The 25,995-nt window shown below is 31.6% G+C and overlaps 2 protein-coding genes and 1 long non-coding RNA gene across 6 annotated transcripts in view; 2 read left to right on the top strand and 1 right to left on the bottom strand.

Annotated features, from left to right (window-relative positions):
* LOC148173798 (protein lin-28 homolog) overlaps nt 1–21,603 on the top strand; it is a 41,164-nt gene extending 19,561 nt beyond the window's left edge. For both annotated transcript variants that reach the window (XM_088037033.1, XM_088037034.1), the window contains 3 exons: nt 6,256–6,398; nt 20,577–20,749; nt 20,801–21,603. In XM_088037033.1, coding sequence (XP_087893159.1) covers nt 6,256–6,398; nt 20,577–20,749; nt 20,801–21,011 — 527 coding nt within the window. In that variant the 3' untranslated portion in view covers nt 21,012–21,603. The remainder of the gene's footprint in view (nt 1–6,255; nt 6,399–20,576; nt 20,750–20,800) is intronic.
* On the top strand, nt 18,986–19,817 carry LOC148173800 (uncharacterized). Of its 3 annotated transcripts, XR_015770167.1 has the most exons (4): nt 18,986–19,078; nt 19,138–19,237; nt 19,286–19,486; nt 19,640–19,817. It is a non-coding gene; the product is annotated as an uncharacterized LOC148173800 (long non-coding RNA). The 3 variants fall into 3 exon arrangements; XR_015770166.1 differs by having other exon boundaries at nt 19,138–19,486; XR_015770168.1 differs by having other exon boundaries at nt 18,987–19,078; nt 19,117–19,486.
* Nucleotides 19,077–20,281, bottom strand: LOC148173799 (uncharacterized). Its single transcript, XM_088037032.1, has 2 exons — nt 19,805–20,281; nt 19,077–19,745 (listed from the first exon to the last, which is right to left on the bottom strand). Exons 1-2 carry the CDS (start codon nt 20,219–20,221, stop codon nt 19,098–19,100), a joined length of 1,065 nt encoding a protein of 354 aa, XP_087893158.1. The 5' UTR covers nt 20,222–20,281; the 3' UTR covers nt 19,077–19,097.
* Nucleotides 21,604–25,995: the final 4,392 nt, after the last annotated feature.

Raw genomic sequence — 25,995 nt, 5'->3', positions numbered from 1 at the left:
AAAGCTGCAGTACAAATTTTCTGCCAGCTTATAAATTATTTTATTCAATTTTGACATTTAAACAGACGTTTATTTTGCTATTAGTAGGACACTAAAGCTTTGGTTTATCCGCTAGCGGTATAAAAATTTTAATCCACAAGCTAAATAAAAATTTTATTTTGCTGTTTTGAAACCATGGTTATCTCGACTCTTTAATGGAAGCAAGTTTTCCATTATTTCTTCGAAATCTTGCATGATTTTTGAACTTTTGGATAAACTTTTGACAATTTTTAGCTTGTTTGAAACAAACGAACACCGTTGTCACTATTTTTGGGTGGTCAAAGTTGAATAAAAGTTTGTATTACACGCGCGCCTAAAATAAACTTCTTCGGCTCTTGCGTTTTCAAGTGACTGCTTTTTAAACATTCATTTTAGACGCTTGTATATTTAATAAATAACTATAAATAAATTAGATTAAACTAATAAATAACAAACCAGTCGTCTTTGCTTGGTGGGTCCGAAAATTCAAGTTTATTTATGATTTAAAAGACAAAATCAAAAAAGTCATAAAAGTTTTTAACTCTGTCATTTAGTTACGTTTAAATTAATAATAATATAATAAATTATTATTATAAATAAAAACAACGTGAGTTATTGTTAGATGTGCTCGTGATAACTAACTTAAGAAAGTTTTTATCTGAATATTCGCGTTGGTTTAACATTTTTTTGAACATCTTGAATAATACAAACTTTTGACTTGTAGAAGTGACGAGTTTAAATTTAGAAAAAAACAAATTTATCGCAACTTTATATTTATTAACGGACATAAAGTTGAAGTTATGAAATTTGTAGCCACTGTTCAATATAAGTTTGCAAATTCTTCGATGGGCATTAATTTAAATAAGGGAAATTTTATAAAAGTTTGAATTTCCATTAAAAAAAATGTAAAGGAAAAATTGCCGCCTTTGCGTATCAATTAATATTCAGATCATCTAAAAATTATCTCAATTTGCAAATAAGGCAAAGACGCGCTTCTCGAAATCACACTAAAAGTTTAGTCCACTGAATATTTGAAGGGTTTGGGTGTAAAACAAGTGCCAAATTTAACAAAAATGTTTCAATAAATTATTATTAAAAATGAATATAATAACAGTTATTATGAAAATCTAATACATACAGCGTGTCCCAGAACTCATGACCCAGAGAGCAAGACATGCTACCGTATTTTCGTCTTAACTTGATTATCTTTTGCCTTAAACATTTTTTGTTTTTAAATTATGGTTTTGTATTTAATAGAGCAGATTATCTTTGAAGTTGTACTAGCAAAATTAGTGTGGTATCAAGTTTAGTGTATTCTCCATCATCAAACTAAAAAGTGAACCATTATTTTAGGGCGGTCTAAATATCATCTTGGCAACAACGCAAAAACAAATTGTCAAGTTGATTGATCTGAAAAAATTAATCTTTCACGCCAAATATTCAACAAGGATGAGTGTAGTATATAAGTCCCAATTCCCAATGTGATATTTTCATGAAATGTTTACTTTGCGAGGCAAAAGTGTTTTTTCTTCTCATGCGACAAAAATTTCATAACAATATTTCAATAAAATGATGAGCTTTTTGACTCGTAAGAATCGTAAGAATGTAGCGTAAACTAAAATAGTATACTAGTTAACGAATGAAAAAAATAAAAAACAGATTCATAATTACTCTGACAGTACAATATAAACAATTTGAACCAGAATGTTGCCAGTAAATTACTACAATAAAAATGTATTTTTAATTTATATAATCTAGTTGAAACCCCCGGTGTCAGCTTATTACAAAAAAACAAAAACAAAAATACAGTCGACGTGCCAAAACTTAGCAACTCAAAATCTAAAAAAAATGTGTAATTAAACACCAACAAGAGAAGATGACCCAATCTAACAGAATTTGTTAGTTTTTGAAGAAGAAGTATTTCAACAATCAGTAATAGTGTTGTTGCAGCAGAAGGACATCCCGATAAAAATAAAACAACCGCATTTTTTTAGTAGAATTTGCAAGCTCTTATTGTTGACTTGCGGCATTGCAAATCAGAGTTGCGCCTTAGCAACCCCAATCAAACTGATGCCACCTTAGAAACTGCGTCAACGCAATTTTGCGCCACTGACTTGAAATCGGGCCCTAAGGAGGTCAATTTCAAGTTATTTAGCGACGTCGCTAAAGGTGTTTGCGACGTAGCAACGTCAATCACATCACAGCTACCTTAGCAACGTCGCTAACTAGCGACGTCGCAAACGACTTGAAATTGATTATTAATATAATCAATATATCGCGACGTGAGAATTATAAAGTTCTAAGTGATTTTTGTGAAAATTTCAATTGTCTGTTTTGCGATTTTTTAAACAGTTTCTATCATGTATAAAAAAGAAGTGAGTTCATATTTTAACAAGCCAAAATAATTTTTTAATAGATTCTGCTATTTTTTAAATAAATGTTTAATAGATTAAGAAGATATCACTGATAACGTGAATACTGATCAATTTAATGGAAATGTTAGTTAGAACCTTATAGTTCTCAGGTCGCGATATATTGAATAAATAATATATTGAAAAGTTTAACTAAATGTTCTATCTTCCATTGTTTTGGAAGATTATCCTCATTTTAATATACTTCTGTATGGATATTATTGCTTATTTTGGTATCTTCTAAATTTGCTGGTATCGCAATCTAGAGCTAATTACCAAAAATGTAACATTTGTCATTTGATTTTCGTTATTTTTTCGATCGAGCTTACTGCAAACATTGTTTTTAAACATAAAAATGCAATTTTCTCAAATAGCTTTAAAAAGATTTACTGTTCATACAGGTGTCCCAGAACGCTCGCATTTCCTTTAAATAGAAAATTCTCCATCAAAATATGAGTTGATTACTACAATATTCAGGCATTTATAGTATTCCAGTTACAAGCAATTATGTATTTAAAATATATAATTTTTAGATTTCACGTTTTCATTTTGAATCTATTACCTCGCACCTGTTTAGTTCAAAAAGGACTACATATGTGTAAAACTTAAATGAATTATTGATTATTTAAAAAAAATTAGGTTAATATAGGGACTACAAAAGAACGAAAAATGTAACAATTACTTAAAAATAAAAAAAATCATGCAACCCATTTTGAAACTAATTTAATTTAATTAGTAAAATTCTAAATCTAAACTTAGAAAACCAGGAATTCAAAATACGGAAATTATATTAGGTAGAACTTTTTTTTAAAGCAATTTATTATGATTTTCAAAAACTTTTCTGTATAAGTTCTTTATCCTTTTGAGACAGTGGCCTTCAGAAAAATAAAAATGATGATTTTTTATAATATTCCGTTCGCAAAGTTATTTTAGATCTTTTCGATTGTACAGAATCTACATAAAACAGTCCATTTTTTGTATTAATCTAATGTTTGTAATTGAAAATTTTCTTCGGAAATAATTGTCACTATACTTCTATTTGAAATTGTACTGTTGTAATTGTAATTTTCTGACATTAAAAAAAAATAATTGTAGCCTATATCTTATTGTCATTATGATTGACACTTTAAAACTTTCAAAATTTCAAGCAATTATTAAAATGCCGGCAGTTGTAATCAACACAGCAAGGTTTAAACCGCAATTGCTTCAATCTGAAATGAGAAAAATTTGACACCTAGTTCGTCTTATTACTCATGTCACTTTGATAAATATGCTAAAAATTAAAAGTTTGGTTATGAGTTTATGAGTGAGTAAAGACTGTTTTAGAGTGTACGAATTTTGAATGACAGGTCGTTTGAAATTCTGTGTCCCAGACTGTATATAATTTTTTCTATACTCAATTTCTTACTGGTATCTGTATTTTCTATTTGGAACAATAGTGAACTAACAGAATGACAGTTTCAACAAAGCACTGACAGTTGTTTTAATTAGGCAACAAATCATTTTAAAGATAGCTCTTTATGGCATTGAATGAATGTGCTTAAATTGCAGATGCATTGCACTAAAAATTGTTATTATTACTATCTCGGAATGAAAATTTCGAACATCACTTTTTGACATGACAATGTGAGGCAAGCTTTATTCTCATTGAGACTGACATACAAAATAAATTTCTGACACTTGCTGGGCCGTTTATAAATTTTAAGGTTATAAAAACAAAGGACAGTTTACAATTTTTAAACATCAATCAATTTGATGTTCGAAATTTTGATTCCGCGATAGTAATAATAAATGGCGGTTCAAACTCAAAATTGAAATTTTTGTGGTTACAACCTTTTCTTACTAGGTATAGCGGAATCAAAATCAAATTGATTGATGACATTTCCATTTCCAAGCCAGAAACCGGTGAGAATCAGCGAGAAATCGTCGTTTTAGCATCGAAAGAAGCGGATTTCTCTAAGAATTTTGATGATTTCGTGCAGATTTCTGCTGTTTTCTTGTGATTCAGCCGTTGAATCTTGATAAAAATTGTTTTTTTGTAGATTTCGAGCTCTTCTTTGCAAATCCAAGCCAGAAAACGGCGAGAATCTCAGAAAGTGAGCCCGCGATAGTAACAAAACTGATCCTTTGTAAATTTGACAACAATTTATTTTTCACTAGTTTTTGAAAACTGTGAGACGTTTTTAACGTGACTTTTCACCGAAGTTCTTTTATCAACATTTTCACAAAATCCTCATTTTGACATTGTCAAATTGCCAGTGAGTACAGCTATTGTCAGTGAGTGAGGTTCTTGAAAAATATAGCGATTATAAAAGCATTATACAGGGTCCGGCAACACTTGTGTCCACCCCCAAAATCGTCTTTAAATTTAAAGATAAAATTTTGAAATTTTGCATACGCTCACAGTTGACAAAGCTCTAGAAGCTGATGGAAAAATTTGTTTTTTATCTCTGATAATTTTGGCGTCGCGACGCCATAAAAATGTAATTTTTAGTTAATTGTGAAGGTTTGTAATACCAACCCCTAATTTATTTTTTTTTTCAATATAAATGTGTTAAACATATCTCAGTTGTTATTTTAGATTCAATGCAAATTGTCTTCAAAATTTAAGAAAAAAATGCTGTTTTATCAAGTTAGTTTCCAACTTCATTACGTCAAAATTGGGAACTACGTTTACACCGTTCTGTCAACATCTTATGTCACAAATGACATCTATCCTTTGGATCGCTTTAGATTGTAACAAAAGTCTTACTTGGTGAAATTGTCGCTTTGTCGATGTTAATTAACGATTTCTGGTGTCCATAAAGTGCAACATGCCCGAGTTAATCAAAATTGACCTTCATAAGAGTGAATAAAGTGACTTGTGAAATTTTGGTGTAAACGTAGTTTGCCGTTGCGTTGTCATAATTTTGACAACTAACTTGATAAAACAGCGTTTTTTTCGCAAATTTTAAACACAATTTGCATTAGATTTAAAATAAAAACTTAGATATTTGTATCTCAGTTATGTTGAAAAAAAATTGAATTCGCGAATATTTCCGCAAAAACTCAAAAATCGCTAAAAATTATACTTCTTAGGCGTCGCGACGCCTACCAAACCGTGATAAAAAAATAAATTTTTGCGTCAGCTTCTAGAGCTTTATCAACTATGAGTGTATGCAAATTTTCAAAATTGTAACTTTATTTTTAAAGACGATTTTGGGGGTGGACACAAGTGTTGTCGGACCCTGTATTTAAAATAGATAGAATTTTAGGCACTCGCGGTCCAAGAAAACTTTTCCTACAACAAAAATGTCATTGCCGTTTTTAGCGAAAAATCTCCTATGATTTTTGATTATTTGTTTACCTACTAAATTTTAATAATAATATGGTAATAGTTACTTACTTGAAAGGGAGGAAAATGACACATTACTGACAAGAAGCTAGTTGAAATACCAATCAGTGTCGAGTATTTCAAAGCCCTGAGTCAAGGGACATTTTACTGCCGAGTTTTGTATTAATTTTCTTGAAAAATGTTAAATCCACACAGTCAGGACGGTAAAGTCAATTTTCCCGCGCGGGAAATTTTCGGAAAAACTAAGCCTATGTAGGTAGCGGTTCTGTTAGCATAAAGTAAAAACAAACAATTTATGAACATTATATCCGTTTTCGAGATTCTGTCTGTTTTTTAAATGACCATATAGGACATAATTGCCCGTCTATTATGTCGAAGATCATTTAAAACTGCCTCATTCTAACGAGCACGTTCTACTTCAAATTTCCGGTGTTTAATTAAGAAATAGCAGTTAACTTAATTAGATTATTCTAAGCATGGTAATTTTTGCAGGATCCGAAGGCGGAAGTGCAAGCCAAGGAGGTTCGGAAGCTAGTTTTGGTCTTAGAAGAGGGAAATGCAAATGGTTTAACGTAGCAAAAGGATGGGGTTTCATTACCCCAGATGATGGGGGCCAAGACGTTTTCGTACATCAGGTAATCAAATTAATCGGCTTTTATGGCCCAACTGTCCAACGACTTCATTTTTATAAGAAAAAAAAATGAGCTGTGACCCTTCGGTGTCCAATAGGCTCGTTATGGGTATTCACTATTAGAAACATATAGGTTTCGTTTAAGGGTGGAACAATAGGTAACACATGCGTCCTTTGAATTTTTTTAACATGCAAATTTCACACGAGTTTATAAAAAACCGGCATTTATATAACAATAAATCACAGTTAACAAGTTTCACCCCGCCCGGACAAGTTGTACAGATCACAATAAAAAGTAATAATAACAATCGGCAATATACTTGTTGGGTGGACCTGTTGGTAAAAAACGGGAAAGCGCATTGAGGGTAACACACAAAGCCCTCTCATGTCCCGTTAAGTACCTGACTATTATGTTGATTGGCTCAATACACACAGCTATTTTTTATAAATACCAGCTTTTCAAACTAGTTCCAGAGGAGGACGACGGACCCATAAGGGAATTTCATTCAGGATGTAATCATTTATTTTCAAAATAAATCTGATACTGTCTTGAATAATGAATAATAAAGAGTCCCTTTGGTCGCTTTTAATGCCTTCAAAATATTTCTCATGTGTCTCACAGTCACACTGAATTCATTTGTCTTAATCGATGCCCAATTAATTTTTTTAGTACTCACACGCTGTTGTGAATGAAAATCAAATAGATTTCAATCTGAAGACCTTTGCTTACATTAGGAAAGATAAGTGAATAGATTAAATAATTAAATAAATGTTAACAATTGGAAAAAAATGTCGCAGACTAGACAGAAAGCACAATCAAATTCGATAAATAAATTGATTCAAATAGCACACACGACTGATTTCTTAATAGAGAAATGTATCGTTTTGTTCCAAATTTTGAACACTTCTCACTATCTAAAATTAGTTTAAGTACGATTATTGACTGCAATACGTTAACTTTTGTTGATTTAGCAAAAAACTTAATGCAATTGCCAATAAATTAATTACTTGTCAAGGGAAATAATAATTAATTGAATTTAAGTACATACTTACATAAATTTAATTATTTTTGTTTACAATATACGGTTTATTTTCAAAGGTAAAACACTTTCTAACAAAAATTTACATTCGGCAGTTTCTAAGCAAATAGCACTGAAAGTTTAAAGCACTTTTTTTCCTTTTTTGAAACAGAATATCTTTAACTGTAATTTTGACAATGAAATTTTTATAAAATTTTTAACCAAATTGAGTTTGATCGTTTAAAAAGCAAAGCTTCAGTCTTAGTTAAAAAAGCGCATATCGAAGTCCATTTTGAATTTTTTCAACCGTGGTCGAGAAATCTTAATTTTTTACATATTTGTCGTCAAATCTGGTAGTTGAAATTTTGAGAAATGAAAATTGAATGTTTCTTAATTCTGAAATAATAACACATAAAAGGATTCAACGTTGTACCATTTTGTTATCTGTTTTATAAAATTGAAAACGCATTTGGACTTAGCAACTTTACAACTTAAGCCAACGATATTTCGTTCTGGTGGTTTTCAATTTTGGGCTCAAAAGAAAATTAGTTATGCAGAGAAATTTTTGAAAATAGATTTTTTGGTAATTCATATAGCCAGTTTGGGAAACGGTTTTGATAAACGCGAACAGCAAGTAGACTCACACGCTTCTCGCGTTTCACCAGAAATAACATGCATTATTTGGAAAAAGCGACACACGAAAATCCATCACAGATTCTTAATGCAAAATGCAAAAAAAGTGTCCAAACGTGCACAAACGTGTCCTTTTTTGCAAACGCTGCGGTACAAATTTTCTGCCAGTTTAGACATTGAAAAATTTGAGAATTTGCCTTTTAGATGCATCATCACGAATCGTTTTAGATTTTGCCGCACTGCCGCAGTTTTTTAGCACCGTAAGCGCGAAAGTACGGTAATGTTGTCGTGTGCAACGGAAAAGTGTGCTTTACAATTCAAGAGACTAAAAAAATTTTACATTTTCGCATTCGCCGTAAAAATCAGGTTACGGTTGGTTTGTGTACCTAGGATAAAAAATTGTGCTTTTTTATCTTGCATAAATGGCTCCTTTTGCCATCCAAATATTATGAATTACTAAAAATTAGCATTATGTATTTTAATACAAGGTGTTTATAAATGTTTCTAGCATCAAGGGTGGCTCTGAAATTTCTTTCGTGCACTATTTTGCCGCTTTGTTTTCATAGTGAATATAACTATGTTCACAATTATTTCAAATGTCACTTACGTCTACGACTTTTCAGTTACGGTTTTGTGTCCAAGTTTTAGATTTTCAGGTTTTAAACCACAACTAGAACAGTTTATTTCTCAAAATTTACTTTGCTCCATGTTTGAGGTTAAATCTAAATGTCAATGAAAAAATCGAAACCAACATTTGTAATAAGCGGCTAATTTTTTTGACATTTCATAAACACCTTGTATAATAACATCACTTAAGGAAGAAAGTAGCCAAAGATGATGGCAAAAAAAGCTCTAAATTTAATACAACATAACAACATTTTTCATTCTGCATTGCTAAAACACTACATGTCTTTTAAAGTTGCTCATTAATATCCAAGAGTGCGTTACTTAAATTTGACATAATATTCTATGCGGAATGACAGCTTCGTTTTATGTGAGGTTATTTTTTAAACACGGCATTTTAATATCGATAAATCTACAAATTAAACATTTTAAAGGCTTTTGTGCCGGTTGCGCGCCACCTAGTGCTGAACAGAAAAAATAATTTTCTGGGAACATCGAGTAAAAAAAATCGATGTTGAACTCAATTTCAACAAGAGCAAATTACATCGATCTCCAATACATCGGAGAAAACATCGATTTTGAAAAATAGTAAATAAAAAACTCAATATAGCATAGTTTATTGTGAAAAAGAAAAATAAATAAAATTCTTAATAAAGCAACAAAATAATAAACAAATACGAGAAAAACAAAAATAAATAAAAACCTTAAGTAATAAACAAACTAATAAATAAATAAATTATAAAAAAAATAACAATTTCGAGATAATTAAGAATAAACAAAATTCTAAAATATACGTTGACAATCAACCAAACAAAATATCACCAAAATCAAGAGGGTAAAATAAAATAAATACATCTAAACCGTAATCATTAATTTTGAATGATACATTGAAAATAAAAATATGCATTAAAAATCGATGTTTTTTTGGCGAAATCGATGTAAAAGTCCCTGATTTAGTCCCTGTTTAGCTGGTCGAAAATTGTAATTTCGATTGATGCAGGACGAAAATAATTGTTTTTCATTGTATCATGCAAATTGTTCTTGCTTATTAAAAATTTAAAAACAAAGGAAGTATTTACATGTTTGTTTTTCTTGATGGCTGGCCTAAAAAGTTGGAAATCGTTGAAAAAAATTGTTTTCAATTTTCTTGATAACAAAAATTATTAACAATAATTTATTACACCTAAATAACACTAGTCAACAAATTTTAGAAATATTTGCACTGGAGAAGAGAAAAGTTGTAATGTGCAATGGCTTTGAATTCAAAATCAAGAGGTAATTCTATAATTTTGGAGTGACTTTCTGCTGCTCCAATGGAAAATTTGTTGACCAATGTAATCGCCAATTCAAATGTCACTGAAAATTTATTTTTAGGCGACTTAAACTAAAAATAAAATTTTTAGGCCTTAAAAGCGGCCTAAAAGTGAGCCTTTTCTGGCCGCAAACATTTTCGGTCGATCTCTGGTGGCGCCAACTAACCATAGTTTTGCATATTACATCAATTTTGTAATTATTTGGGTAAAATCAAAGCGACAAACTGCTGTAAAGTGCAACAAAGACGTAAGAGAACCACTTTTTGGCCTTGGTACACAAATAGCTATTATGCGCTACGTTATCAAAATTGACATTTTACGTCTTTTTGTTAGTTCCCGTTGTTGAAAATTTGACTACACAAGTCACCTACGACCCGTACAAATAGAAAAAATAGCCCAGCAAACCGTAAAAACTGCTGGGTAGTAAAACAATAATGAGCAACGCTTGATGACAATTAAATCAAACATATCAGCGACAATTTAAATTTTTTTGTCAAAATTATTATTATTTCAATTAATTATTTTTTCAGGGTTATTTAATGAATTGCGTTGTGCATAAAACGTTTAAGTAGATGAAGTGGCTAACAAACCCTTTACGTAACCGTGGGAAACTCATTTTCTTTTTAAACTGCATGTCAGTGAAGTTGTTCCGTAAATTTTAAGTCAACTTATGGGTGAATTGTTATTAAATTCAGTAAACTCTGTTTCGAGGACTTGTGTTCCGTGAGTTTATTGGACCGGAAAATCTAATTGTGTTAAAGTTGCGCTTTTATGTTTAAAGGACAATTTTAAAAGCACTTTCAGGCACAAAAAAGTTACATATTAAATCATCTTATAGTGCTTAAACTTAACTAGCTTATAGTGTTTTTAAAAAAAGTATTGAAACGTGTTAGTGCAGATAGGTAATGCAGTTTCTAAGAAGTGTCTGATTAGATCATGTTAGTTTCCTCCTCATTTGTCGCAGAGGTTTGGCAAATTTTGTAGCCACTATGTGTATTTGAATCCAAAATGTGGCTGCGAAACATTTAGTTTTGATTATCAGAAATTTTAGTCTACTTTATTAAAAACTCTTTAAAAACACTCACTCAAAAAAGTGTTGGTTAATATAATATAATAATAATAATATAAACATTAAATTTTCAGCCATATTTACACAAAAAGCATCATCAATCAATTCTGTATTTAAAAAAAAACAATAATAAGATGTAAAAATAAAATTGAAAAAAAATATGAGTAATTAAGTAATAACAGAAAACTTACCTTTTTGAATTAAGAAGAGCCGAAAGTAAGATGCTAACAATCTCAAAAGAGTGAATATCTAATAATTTTTTACCTCCTCATGTCAGATTTAGCATTTGGCAACATATAATAGCAGTGTAAAAAGTACCCTCAGATGCCTTAGTTAAGAATATACTAGATCAAATGAGGGTTACAATGCACAAATACTTAAGTCAAATTTCACAAAGTTTGAGTAGTCATATTGTTTGTAGTCGGATTTTTAAATATCCATTTTATTTAAATTGCAATAAATGTACCTATATATTCAAATTTTACAAAAATGTTCATTCCAATTCAATCCATGGACATAACATAATAATTAAAATTGTCGATTATCGTTATTTCTGTTTTATTTCTTTTAATTCATGTGGTAACTCAGCCAGTTCAACAGAGGAAAATATTAATGACTAACTTTAATAAATGATAATCTCACAATTTTTCGAAAGCACCTAAACGTAACATCTCTAAAAACGTACATTTTACTTTTAGAACGATTATGAATTACAAATCGAATATATGCCTACAACTTAACATCGCATTTTTACTCAATACCTACCTGTTTTTTATATTAATGCATGGTGGCTGCTGCGGTGCGGTGTAACGAATTGTGCAGCTTTACCCTATTTACCCCATAATTTCTTATAAAATTTGGTTCATTAAATTCGGACCATCTGCTCTCAACTGCAAGTTTATTGAAGTTTGTGGTTAAATTAATAATACTAATTAATTTACAAATAGCATTATTCATATCTTTTTTTAATTAAAAAAAAACTTAAAATTATAAAATATTGTTTTCCACAGAGAATTTGACTACGCGCTCCATATTTCTAAATAATCGGACAAGTAATAAGTAAGGAAAATTTACCAGTGCTGAATTTTGTTCTAATGGTTAATAATATTTGCAAAAAAACATTTAAAATAAGAAAGCGAAGGGATAATTTTAAATGTCTGCGATATCTACACATATTTAGGGTTATTAAAAAAAGCATTCTAATTTCCAAAGTAGAAAGAAAGAGTTAAAATCAGCAAGAAAATGCCTAATGTTTGGCGCAAATTTGAAATCGAATAGCATAGTATTTTAAATTTGAAGAAAACTCATGTTGGCTCTATAAGTAAGTTCGAAATATTGCAATATAAGGATAAGACATCAAAATCCATACAAAACAATTACCTTTTAGAGGCAATTTTTAAATACTAGGACACGAGCAAAGCATTATAATAGTTATTTATTATACAAGCGTCTAAAATGAATGTTTAACAAGCAGTCACTTTAAAACGCAAGAGCCGAAGGCTCGCGCGTTTTAATGACTGCAAGTTAAACATTCAATTTAGGCGCGCGTGTAATACAAACTTTTATTCAATTTTGACCACCCTAACCCCAAAAATAGTGATTGAAAAAGTTCACATTCGAGAAACGTCAGAATTGACAGCTACCAAATAAAAATTTTATGAGCGTAAAAATTCGTTTTTGGCCTCATGAATTGTAAACGTCAAATTAACATTCAATTGACATCTTCGGAAACACTAGATTTACAAGCGACCTGGACGTTTACACACGCCGTGCGGTAAAAATTGCCCAAATCGTCTGCTCTTCATATGCGTTTATAAATTAAAATCACTTTACCATAATGAAGATTGATCACCAAAGTGGAATCTACCTAAATTATTATCTCAATTAAGACAATATTTCTATTTTTAAAATAATATTAAAACGTTTTTTTATACAGCGCCATCTTGTGTACTTTTTGTGCACCAACTACAAAATTGACAGAATTGACAGATGATAAAATTTATAAATGTCAGATGTGACAGTTCTCATGAATTTTGAAAAACCCAATTATTTAAATTAAAATTTTTCGGCCAAAATGTTTAATACAACTCTTGTGCGATATAGTTATTTATGTATTAAGGGCATAATGTGAATGTCTATGTTCGAGGGCAACTAGATTACAAGGTCGAGGGCCTTCGGCCCGAGACTTTGTAAGTTACCCGAAATACATAAACATCAAGTTATGCCCGTGGTACATACAACGTTTTATGTCTTACCAATAAATATTGATTTTTCAAAAATAAATAATTTTTCCACAAATAGAAATTTCTGTTCTTGAATCTACATAAAGACTTTTTAATTACTAATGGCTTTATATACAATTTTTGATTTCTACACTGTTTATTTGCGATAATTGAAACCACAAAATACTATTGCAGTTGATTTTTAATTTATTAATCATTAGTTAATTCGTTAATTACTAGGAACTATGTTATTGGCATTATTTTTATTATTGTTATTAAAATAGTGTCATGTCAATGAAATTAATCTTAGAACGCTTTGCAAAACAATTGAAAGCGTATCAATATGGCAGATAAAATTCCATCTAAAATTGTTGAAAACGCTGCAAAAGCCACTGAAAGTTTATTGCCAACAAAATCTAAAGATTTATACGATAAAGAATACGAAAAATTCACAACATGGATAACCTATTTGACATAACCTCAAAAAAACACGCGCGCACAGCGGAGCATAGGTATGCAACTCAGCGAACTGCAAAGCAGAATGTGTTTTCTCAAAACGGAGAATTAAGGACAAAAAAAACATTACGACCAGTTTATTTATTACGGTACCTTTTGAATTTGACTGTTTGATGATAATTAAGTTTAAATGCAATTTGAATATGGCGGGCAAAGAAAGCAAGTTGATTCGTAGCCAGTCGCTGTTTGTTGTGAGGTTGCTATGACACCTTAATGCCCAAGGGCGTAATTGTACCTCTAACGTACCGCAAATCCGAGCCATAAAGAGCCAATAATTAAACGGTAAGACATAAACCATTTTACAGCGCTCAATCGCTACGCCGTCGTGCTTCAAACTGATTTCGCGCTGTAAAATTAAGTTACCACACGCGATTGTAAATAACTATTACAATATCAGATGTGCATGTGCAGTTTCAAAGAAGCTAAAAATTGTCAAAAATTTCACCAAAAGTTCAAAAATCATGCAAGATTCCGAAGAAATAATCCAAAACTTGCTTTCATTAAAGAGTCGAGATGCTTATACAAAAGCGTATTAAAAGTTTCTTGGATGGAGAGAGTAGCAAGGCGCTATCATAACCATGGTTTCAAAACAGCAAAATAAAATGTGTATATTGCTTGTGGATTAAAATTTTTATACCGCTAGCGGATAAACCAAAGCTTTAGTGGCCTACTAACAGCAAAATAAGCGACTGTTTAAATGTCAAAATTGAATAAAAATATAAATAATATAAAAAATTCTTTTCACTATTGATTCCTTTAAAACAACATTATTTTAAAGTGAAACATTGATGAAAAGTATAATGAAATAAGCAATCATCTTTTTATTAACATGCATGTGGATGTCATGTTGATTTTTAATTTTTAAACAATGCTGTTAAAGCTCTAGTCGTTTAAGTGATTAGCGACTGGGACATTTACCTTACCTATCAAACGTATTTTTCGTTTTTATTTTATTAAATATTGCTCGAGAGGTTGGTTTAAAACAAGAATTTCCAAGTGTTTTGAAAGCCACGCGATAAAGAGGGTGCTTACACGTGTAATTTATATTAAAAATCCATCAACAGTTTAATGTCAAATAAATAAAATTTAACATCTGATTTTTTGAAGAAATGTCTGTTCAAAAATAGTTACATTTCTTATAAGTACCTAAAATACTGTTTTTGCGGACTAATCTTTGATGTTTTTGATATTGTTCGCAAAAACTTTTTAGGAATGTGTTACAAACAAATTTTTTTTATTTAACTCTCTCAAAAGATACATTCAAGCCTCTTCCTATGAATGATTAAATATTTTTTAGAAAACCGTGCGCTTTGGATTTTAGCGAAGATTTTGGTTACCGTAAACCATCATAGTAACCATCAGATTGTTTAAAATAAACACAAAAAATGACGATTTTGCCTAAAGTCCTGAAAGAATTACCGAAAACGCGAAGAAAATTGTATTAGATTTACTTACAAACCTAGTAATCTATTACATATTGATTAGATCAAATAACGTTGTTTAATAGTTGTATTAAACCACTAAGGCTTATTAGTTGTCATGGCAACTTTTTGGAATTGAGTCCGTAAAATAGCCTTTTTTGGGAGTGTATACTAAAAATGTCAATTTTTCAAAGGATCGTAGATATTATTATATCTATTATTATACAGGGTGATAAAAAAGGGGCCCATGAGTGGAAACACCATGTCCTCTTCAGATAAACCATCTCAGAAATCAAAGCAAAATTAATTAAAACCCATTCTTTTCACAATATGGATTTTTTTCAAAGGAAAAACTTGGCAATGCCGCTCAATCCTTTCTAATAAAATTTTACATTCGGCAGTCTTCGTAACTAAGCAACTAATACTAAGAGCTTTACAATGTTGCAACATTGAAAAAAATTCTACTAAGTTAAGAAATAGCACTTTTATTAGTTCAAGAAACTTAGTTTAAAGCATTTTTTGTCCGTTTTTTGACTCAGAATATCATTAACTGTAAAAAAATGTGATGTCTAAATATGTAATTCTTATAAAAAGTTTATCCAAACAGAGTTTTATGGTTTATAAAAGAAAGCTTCTATCTTAGTTAAAAGCACAAATTTCGTTTTGGTTTTCAATTTTGGGCTCTGGAAAGAATTAGCTGCAACATGATAGGTAGCACGGGCGCCTTTTTTTCATCACACTGTAAAAAAGAAGATGTTATTATCAATTAATTTATTTAATTTAGTTCTGTTCAAGTACTTCACTTCTGTATAAAATAGTAACTAGTAGACTAGTGACTTGATTTTTTTTACTTGGTTAAATAGTTTTAGGGCTAGTTTATACAATAATTTGATTACGATTAAGTTGATATCGCAACTATAGTAATTTTTGATAATTGCTGACATTTGATTGGCGGAAAAACAGTCACATGGTACTTTGGCAGAGTCTTAATTATTAATTCTGAATTAAACGCTTAATTTAGTTTCTGTAAACCGGACTTCAACTTTTAATAAAAAAGTAATAATTTACATACAGAGGACCGAAAAAGATAGATCACGCCTGCAGACAAAAGTTGACGCCCGACGAAGAAGTACCTTAATTGGTTTAAGGGCGTAATCGCTCTTTCGACTAGAGATGCGTATGACGTTTCGTGCACAATTTATTAAAACACCCGAACTTTTTTCCTGTTTTTGACACTTTTTGACACTTTTGACAGATTGGTGTAATTTGACAGACTAAGGCCCTGCACAGATAATCGAAAAACACGGATAATCAAGTTATTCAATAAACATACGTTTTAAGGCAACAGAACTATTTGGAACGTTTTTTTAATTCAAAATATAAAAAAAAAACCTGTTGTTTTCTGGCTTGAATTCGCAAAGAAGAGCTCGAAATCTACAAAACCATCAATTTTTATCAAGATTTAACGACTGAGTTGCAAGAAAACAGCAGAAATCTGCACGAAATCGTCAAAATTCTTAGAGAAATCCGCATATTTCGATGCAAAAGGACGATTTCTCGCTGATTTTCGATGTTTTCTGGCTTGAATTTGCAAATAAGAGCTCGAAATCTACAAAACCATCACTTTTTGTCAAGTTTCAACGGCTGAATTGCAAGAAAACAGCAGAAATCTGCACGAAATCGTCAAAATTCTTAGAGAAATCCGCATATTTCGATGCAAAAGGACGATTTCTCGCTGATTTTCGATGTTTTCTGGCTTCAATTTGCAAAGAAGAGCTCGAAATCTACAAAACCATCAATTTTTATCAAGATTTAACGACTGAATTGCAAGAAAACAGCAGAGATCTGCACGAAATCATCAAAATTCTTAGAGAAATCCGCATATTTCGATGCAAAACGACGATTTTTCGCTGATTTTCGATGTTTTCTGGCTTGAATTTGCAAAGAAGAGCTCGAAATCTACAAAACCGTCATTTTTTATCAAGATTTAACGACTGAGTTGCAAGAAAACAGCAGAAATCTGCACGAAATCGTCAAAATTCTTAGAGAAATCCGCATATTTCGATGCAAAAGGACGATTTCTCGCTGATTTTCGATGTTTTCTGGCTTCAATTTGCAAAGAAGAGCTCGAAATCTACAAAACCATCAATTTTTATCAAGATTTAACGACTGAATTGCAAGAAAACAGCAGAGATCTGCACGAAATCATCAAAATTCTTAGAGAAATCCGCATATTTCGATGCAAAAGGACGATTTCTCGCTGATTTTCGATGTTTTCTGGCTTGAATTTGCAAAGAAGAGCTCGAAATCTACAAAACCGTCATTTTTTATCAAGATTTAACGACTGAGTTGCAAGAAAACAGCAGAAATCTGCACGAAATCGTCAAAATTCTTAGAGAAATCCGCATATTTCGATGCAAAAGGACGATTTCTCGCTGATTTTCGATGTTTTCTGGCTTGAATTTGCAAAGAAGAGCTCGAAATCTACAAAACCGTCATTTTTTATCAAGATTTAACGACTGAGTTGCAAGAAAACAGCAGAAATCTGCACGAAATCGTCAAAATTCTTAGAGAAATCCGCATATTTCGATGCAAAAGGACGATTTCTCGCTGATTTTCGATGTTTTCTGGCTTGAATTTGCAAAGAAGAGCTCGAAATCTACAAAACCGTCATTTTTTATAAAGATTTAACGACTGAATTGCAAGAAAACAGCAGAAATCTGCACGAAATCATCAAAATTCTTAGAGAAATCCGCATATTTCGATGCAAAAGGACGATTTCTCGCTGATTTTCGATGTTTTCTGGCTTGAATTTTCAAAGAGCTCGAAATCTACAAAACCGTCATTGAACAAAATTGAAACAATCAACTCTTATCAGACATATTACGTACATAAAAGTAACTATTTTGAACCTAGTAAAAAAAATCTGGTACTTTTATTTATTTCTTTTTTGGTCCCAAAATTTTCTCTGCCACTTGAGTTTTCAGTTTCCTTAGTTATGAAGAAGGTTTTCATTGCAAAAGCAATTTTCTTAATGTTTGCGAACTTTACTATGCAAAGACAGAAATTTTAACTCATAATTTTGTTTTTTCTCTCTGCACTTGAATTTCATTAACTACACCAACTGTTACCCGTGAAATTCCAAATTTTAACTTTTCTGACATTGGAAGCGAAAATCCGAAGTATTTGGTCTTCGATTTGTGCGTTTTTGTAATGCACGGATAATCGAACAAACACCCTTGCACGGATAATCCGCACCCGGATAATCGAGGTTCTACTGTATTAGGGTTATATTAAGAAAATTAATCTACAACGTAAAATTAATGAATTAAGAATGTTTCCACCAAAAACCTTTTGATTGCTATTGCTACCAGTAGAACAGAGCAAATCAAGCACACAATCAGTGATGTCTTTACGCTCCCTGAGTAGGTCATTACTGTCATTCACAGTTATTCTTATAAGAAATTGTATTTTTTCACTCATAGATCAGGAACAACGATTTCGCGCATAGCAACCATCACCGGTAACTAAGGCTTTCGAGCACTAGTGCGGGAACATGCACGCAAAAATTTTGCCATAGAAGCCATATAGAAAATATCAGTTACTACAAATTTAAAGAAACACGCATTGGGATCCTCTTCCCCTAATATTTATTTAAATAAGTTAACAAATTACAAGAAAATTAATATTTTTTGAGAAAAAGTTCATCAGCGCCATCTATTAGCAACTTAATAATTGTTGCTCTTTTGTAAAAACATAACCTCAAAATAACATTAACAAGTTTTATGATTTTAACGATTAATAAAATTAAGCTTTTGTGAAACGTTTTATTTTACAAATACTCAAGTAATCGATGTTGGTCATCAAGTAAGTATACTCAGTACTTTTAATTTTTATTATTATAGATGTTTATGTTGAATGTGCAGTTGCTGCACGAAGCAAACGACACACCAGAAACTCCAGCAGTGTTTTCAGTTCTCACGGCGTTACTAATATTGTACGAATTGTTGGAATTGGATCTTACAGGTTCCGTGTCTGTCAAAGTGTCTGCTACTTCTATTTTATTTTTTAAAGAATCTTGGATATATCCCTCCGCTACTGCGGAAGATTTCCAACCACCATGTCTTTTAACGGCTAGAAAGTCAAGCCCCTTGTTTGCTAATAAAGTAGCACTGCTCCTACGAAAACAATGGCCAGTATATTGATGAGGGTTTGGAAGTTCAAGATATTTGGCGATCAATGATGGAATTTTCCCAATGGTGTTTATACCAATAGGTAAATTTATACATTTTCCTGCACGATAAGTTAGAAATAGTCTCCTGTTGTCAGTCACAACTTGTAGTCTTAATTTCACAAATTGCTTTATTATTTCGACCCATTCCCTTTTGGTTATGGCAAATTCCCGTTTAACCTTAGTTTTTGTTTCAGGAATAGAAACCAAAATTATGTCATCTTTAAAGATAACATCACCAATCATCATCTTACAAATTTCTTCTCGGCGGCAGGCTCCAGAAATTCCCATAATCAAAATCGTCTAAAATATAAATGTTAAATTTTTGAATGTAAATTTCTGAATAAAGACAAACCACTCACTTTCATCAAAAAATATTCTTTGTTAGGGGCCTCTGTCAAAAATTTTGTAATATGTTCTCCTTCAAGTATTTGTGACTTTTTTGGAATGTGATGTTCCGTTTTCCTTTTAAGAAGGGCAAGCAATTTTGGATATTTCGAGATATCTATATTCTTCTTAATATTCAAGCAAGATCGTATCATGCTATAAATTGGCCACAATGTTTTTTTAGTAGAACCTATTTCTTCAAAATAGGCCACCAAGACGTTTTCAGAGTAACTTTTGATCTTTTTATCTTCGCACCATTTGACAAACTGAGAAAACGTACTCTCATATCTGGGGCGTGATTTTGTCGGCAATAAATTGTTTATTGCAGCTGTTGCCGCACTTTTCACTTCGGGTGGTGTACACTCGAATTCAAACTCTTCTTCCGAAGACATGGTACAAATCAATACAAATCTTTATTTTTGAACTTTTTGCTTGACAGAATTGACAACTGTCAACTGGAAACTTCAGCGACTTGATTTTTTATACCAACAAATGCGAACTATATATGATGGCGAAAATTTGTTACAAACTTCGTGCAAAAAATGTTATACAAGAGACGTGCGGGAATAATTTTGCCTGATTCGTGCGACATTCCTTCACTCGTGCGCGGGGCGCACTCGTGTTGAAAGAGTCGCACTTATCTGCAAAAATTGTATTCCCGCACTAATCATGTAAAATACTATTGCATTCCTTCAATCGATTTGCGAACTGATTGACATTCTTAGTACAAAAAGACGTTTTTTCCAGAGCGTCATTCAGATGAGCGGATTCCGCTCTTTGGGAGACGACGAAGAAGTGGAATTCGAGTGTCAAATCTCTGACAAAGGCCTGGAAGCTACCAAAGTAAGCGGTCCCCAGAACACGGACTGCAGAGGGTCACATCGACGACCGGCATCCAAGAAAAGATTTAGAAAAATTAGGTATTTAGACAAAACGAAAAAAAAATCGGAGTTAATGAAAGTTATTTGCAGATGCTATAATTGTGGTGAATTCGCCAACCACATTGCAGCTAAATGCACGATGGGGCCCCAACCAAAAAGATGTCACAATTGCAAGAGCGAAGATCACCTCATAGCTGATTGCCCCACGAGAGTGGAGCGTCCGCAAAAATCCGGCGAACATAACGGAAACGGCGCATCAGAAGCTGCTGCCACCTCGGAAGACATCGCAAAACCTGAATAATCATCGAATTAGAGGAAACGCCCGACTTGTGTTCATTAGAGTAGTACGTTTCCATAGATGCCAGCACACAAGAACTCGCGTAAATGAACTGACCTTAATTTGTTTAGATTATGTTGATAAAGACGGAGAAAGTAAAAACAATAACAAATTCTTGTGTACTGTTATCTGTCATTGACTTCATCAGTAATTTCCTTCCTAACCGAGAAGACTGATTTCACAAGGACCTGGAAATTACCGTTGAACGTCTTTAACCTCTCGAGTGAGCATTCTTGGAAGAGGTTGCTCATTTGAGATATTCAAGCCCAAAGACGACGATATCAAATTCAGGAGATAGTCAACACAGTATCCAGTATCTGTACAGAATTTATGAAATGGTGCAAATATTTTACAAATATTTAAGCCAGTGCAATGCAATAATCAGGAGTTTATTAGTTACATTGAAAACTATCGAATTTACATATCGTGCTGTGAAAAGGATTTAAATTTAATTAGAAAGATCCGGAATGGCCCAGCGCCTCCACCAAAATTCCCATGGTCTTTTTGATGAAATTTCATTCCACGATCCTTTAAAAACGGGGCAACAATTCCAGTGGACAATTTTGATACCGAATGTTTCTAATTTATCAGAAGTTATATTTTAGTATATTAAAATATAATTTTTACGTTTGTAGGATCTTTAGCTTGAAGTACGTGTTCGATGAATAATTAAGAGAAAACTAGTTGGGAGCCCCTTAGATTCCCTTTCAAATTCGCATCTAAAAAATGTGTGAAATTGAACAGGTTTGGTTTAAAAATGCATGAAATTTTTATTAGTTGAGTACTTACAAAATGTTTTCAATGCCATAAAAAATTAAGTAACTTTTTAAATAAAGGATGTAGTACGACACCATTGTTTATATCACACGCAAATTCAAAATTTGTATTTATTATATTTAATATTGTTTTGCGTTGTTTTTATTTTGAGGATGTTTTTTTAAATTATTTTATGTAAATTATGACAAGATTGATTCTGTTTGGAAGTGTTTTATTGAAAGTTTTACTTTTTATTAATTTTATTCGGAGATATTTTTCGTAGACTGCAACTAACGATATTTCAGTTTATTTATATGGCGTCGAACTACAATACAGAGTACTTAAATGGCATCTACGTAAAATAAGAACTACACCACTTCTTTTCTACTTATCGTCGTAATGTTTTTGTGTAACATATGACCGTTGCTTATGTTTAATTTAGTGTTAGTTCTTAAGTTTCGCCTGTACTACCAGTTGCAGGAATCACAAAATTCTACCTCATTTGTAAAGGCTATTAGTTTTACTGCTATTTATTTATGGTTCCTAAGCTGTGCCACTGTACATTAAGAGTAAGTTAAGACTCCTTCCACTTCTCTGTACCTGAAATGTCAATTTACATTTCAAAATATACCGACAACTTGATTCAAGATTGAGTACAAAATAGTAACTGTAGTACAACCATGTAAACCATTTTTGTTATCTACATGTTATTTTACATTTATTCAATTATTTTGCAATAGACTGATTATGTTATAAGCTCAGGGATTTACAGAACAGTACATTTAAACCAAATAAGTAGGATTATCAAGAACTAAATACGTAATATAGGTAGTTTGTAACCAATGTTTTTTATTTACTATCCCTAAATTTCACTAGAACAGTGGAAAAGTCATTTCTGAAGTAGAATTGCTTCCTGAACTCTGGAGGTACAAAGTGTTTATAAATGTTTCTAGCATCAAGGGTGGCTACAAAATATCAAAGAAATTTGTCGCTCATTACAAATGTGGGTTTCGATTTTTCAACTGATATTTTCAGTTAACCTCAAACATGGAGCAAAGTAAATTTTGAGAAATAAACTGTTCTATACCAGAGCTCATTACTATCGGTCCACTCATTAAAATGTTAAGTTGGCAGCAGCTCCTAGGGATTTTTATCAGTAACAATTAATTGGCAGCAAAGCGTTTGACCTTGACGCAACTGTGGCATGCGTAGAAGCTAATCGCTTTGCACAACATTGCCAAAACTTGTTAAATCTCTATTAAAACCTTTCTTTTGCAACAAATATTTATTTCGTTATTAATTAATATACTCAACGTCCACGTGTTAACCTCAAAAATCGCTACATTCAATTTTCCTCTAATTTTCTCCCTAAAGAAACGAAAGCCTGATTTACACCCAAAAATTTTCGAAAATTTGCACAGGAGATTGGACCGATAGCAATGAGCTGCACTGTATTAGAGATCGATGTAATTGTGCTCTTGTTGAAATTGAGTTCAATATCGATTTTTTTTCTCGAATCTCGAATTTGTTATTCTTTAATAATTTATTTACTTATTATTTTGTTTATTACTTAAGGTTTTTATTTATTTTTGTTCATTATTTGGTTGCTTTATTAAGAATTTTATTTATTTTTGAAAAGAATGAGATTTGGCATCGAAAATTGACGGTTTCAAAGTGTGCTGCTTTTAGTGTTATCATAACGAACTGTGTTCATATTTGAAGCGCAAGTGAAAAAACTTAAAACTAAAATGGAAGAACGAACTGGAATAACGTAAACAACACATGCAGGAGGTGAAATTGCATTTTGATATTAATTTATTTATACTGACAAGCGGCCGTTTTACTTTATCGATACCGTAAAACATAGATTTTTATACAATCGGACATAAACACAATTTTGATCATTTTTTCCTGTTTATTTTGGTGGGTGTAAAGTAAGAACAATGTGTTTATAAATGTTTCTAGCATCAAGGGTGGCTAAGAAATGTCAAAGAAATTTGCCGCTCATTACAGATGTGGGTTTCGATTTTTCAACTGACATTTACAGTTAACCTTAAACATGGAGTAAACAAAAAAAAATTAAGAAATAAACTGTTCTAGTTGTGGTTTAAAACCTGAAAATCAAAAACTTGAACACAAAACTGTAAGTAACATAAATAATTTTCAAGATAGTTATTAGACATATTCAGCATGAAAACAAAGCGGCAAAATAGTGCACGGCAGAAATTCCAAAGTCATCCTTGATGCTAGAAACATTTATAAACACCTTGTATTTTTAAAAAAATGCACCTCACGTGCACTTTTGATTTATTTAGTTTTTCTCAACAACTTATTATGGGATTATGAAACTCTCTAATATATCATTGGAAAGATAATTACATAAACTTTCCCACAAACTATAGAAGTCGCCCGGAGAGCCAGTTTTTAGCAGGATATTTAAGAAAAATTAATAAAAATTTGGAAAAACAAACGGTTTTTAAAAACTATTTAACACTTTTCTGTATAGAATTCTTCTAAATAAGGTTGAGATTTCTGCTCTCTAACGCGGTGTTAAACAAGTTATTATCTTTAGAAGTTACATGACAAAGAATATGGAGCGATTTAAAAAAAAATCATGTTTTGTTAATTTTCGAAGATTTCGAAAAAAAATATGTAAATACCCACAATTTTTTTTCGATAAACCTCGCGTCTAAATGTTTTCACTAGTCGAAATGGAAGATCATAGATAAAAAGTATATAGCAACTGTTAAAAAGTAATTGGTCGCTTTTTTATAATTTAAATAAATCTCATTTGATTTAATCTAGATCAATTTTTCGCCTCAGATAAGATTTTCGTAAAATTGATGAAATCTTCATCGGTTACTGTCACCAAATTGTCCGGAAAAAATTTTAAATAAATAAATAAATTTTCACCTACCTGTTTTGTGCTAATTTTCCAATAGTTACTCATTGTGTTTTCTGAAAAAAATCTGGACAATTCCTTCCAAAGATTGCCGCCGTAATTTTTTTGGTACGCAAGCTCAAAACTCTTTAATCATCAAGAAATTTTCTAAATTGTATTATTCGGCTCTACGTTAGCATTAAAGTCATGTATGAATATGTGTCTAGAAATTACGATTTTTTTAAACAATAGTATTTTTATGAAATCGTCAAAAAATAAAAAATAGTATTAATTTTATTAATGTTTTTTTTGATTCAGTTCCACGACCGACAATGAGTGAACTATAAACATGGATGCTATGCATGTAGTTGTACTGATGACATTTACTGTGAAAAAATATTGGTTTCAAAGTTAAGATCGTGCCATATAAAATGTGAGTCTTAAACATTAACTGTCACAAAAAGTATTTTTCTGCCTAGGCAGAAAAAGTGTTTCCTTAACAAGCGCTTTTTATTACTTAATTGTCTAACAACGACTAAAAACAATGATTTTTTGTGACGTTTGGAGAATAGCTATTTGTGTACCAAGGCCAAAAAGTGGTTCTTTTTTGGCCGAGCCTTTTTTTAATGGCCGAGGCGCTAGCCGAGGCCAGAAAGAAGGCGAGGGCAAAATGACACTTTTTGGCCGTGTTACACACAAGATTTTTTAGGCGACATCATTAAATTTACAAGTTAATTAATGTATATTTATCACTTATTGATTTAATCAATTATAACAACTGAGTAATTGTAAATATTTGTAAATCCTTCAGAAAAGTTCATATTTTCTTTATTTACATTTGCAGTTTCAGCACGTGTAGCTTCACAATTTGTATGAATTAGGTTTGATGTGCTTTTTGATGTTATTGCAGCAGCACTGCTAGACATGTTCATTTTCAATAATTCAACACGTCTTTGTTGCACTTTACAGCAGTTTTTCGATTTGATTTTACCCAAATAATTATAAAATTGAGGGTAATATCGGGATCTTGATGTAATATGCAAGACTATGGATAGATGGCGCCACCATAGATCGGCCGAAAATGTTTGCGGCCAGAAAAGACTCACTTTTAGGCCGCGTTTAAAGCCTAAAAATTCCATTTTCAGTTTAAGTCGCCTAAAAAAAATATTTTTTGAATATCTCTGAATTCGTACCAGATGGAGCAAAACGGACTTCAAATTTAGAATTTTATTTAGACCATTCCACTTTAGAATTGACTTTGTACTTCTCCAGTACAATTTCCAAAAAAAGTTGTGATTGGACTATTTGAAA

The sequence above is a fragment of the Gnatocerus cornutus genome, chromosome 5 (genome assembly GCF_029298725.1).
Source record: "Gnatocerus cornutus isolate USDA-ARS CGAHR chromosome 5, icGnaCorn1.1, whole genome shotgun sequence".
Classification (NCBI taxonomy): Eukaryota; Metazoa; Arthropoda; class Insecta; order Coleoptera; family Tenebrionidae; genus Gnatocerus; species Gnatocerus cornutus.
The sequence above is the reverse complement of the archived record's forward strand: the minus strand, read 5'-3'. Positions and strand labels throughout refer to the sequence as shown.

Coding starts and splice junctions, on each gene's coding strand:
- LOC148173799 (XM_088037032.1), bottom strand. CDS start 20,221: ATGTCTTCGGAAGAAGAGTTTGAATTCGAGTGTACACCACCCGAAGTG. Junction 19,746..19,804: donor AAGAATATTTTTTGATGAAA/GTGAGTGGTTTG, acceptor TTTATATTTTAG/ACGATTTTGATTATGGGAAT.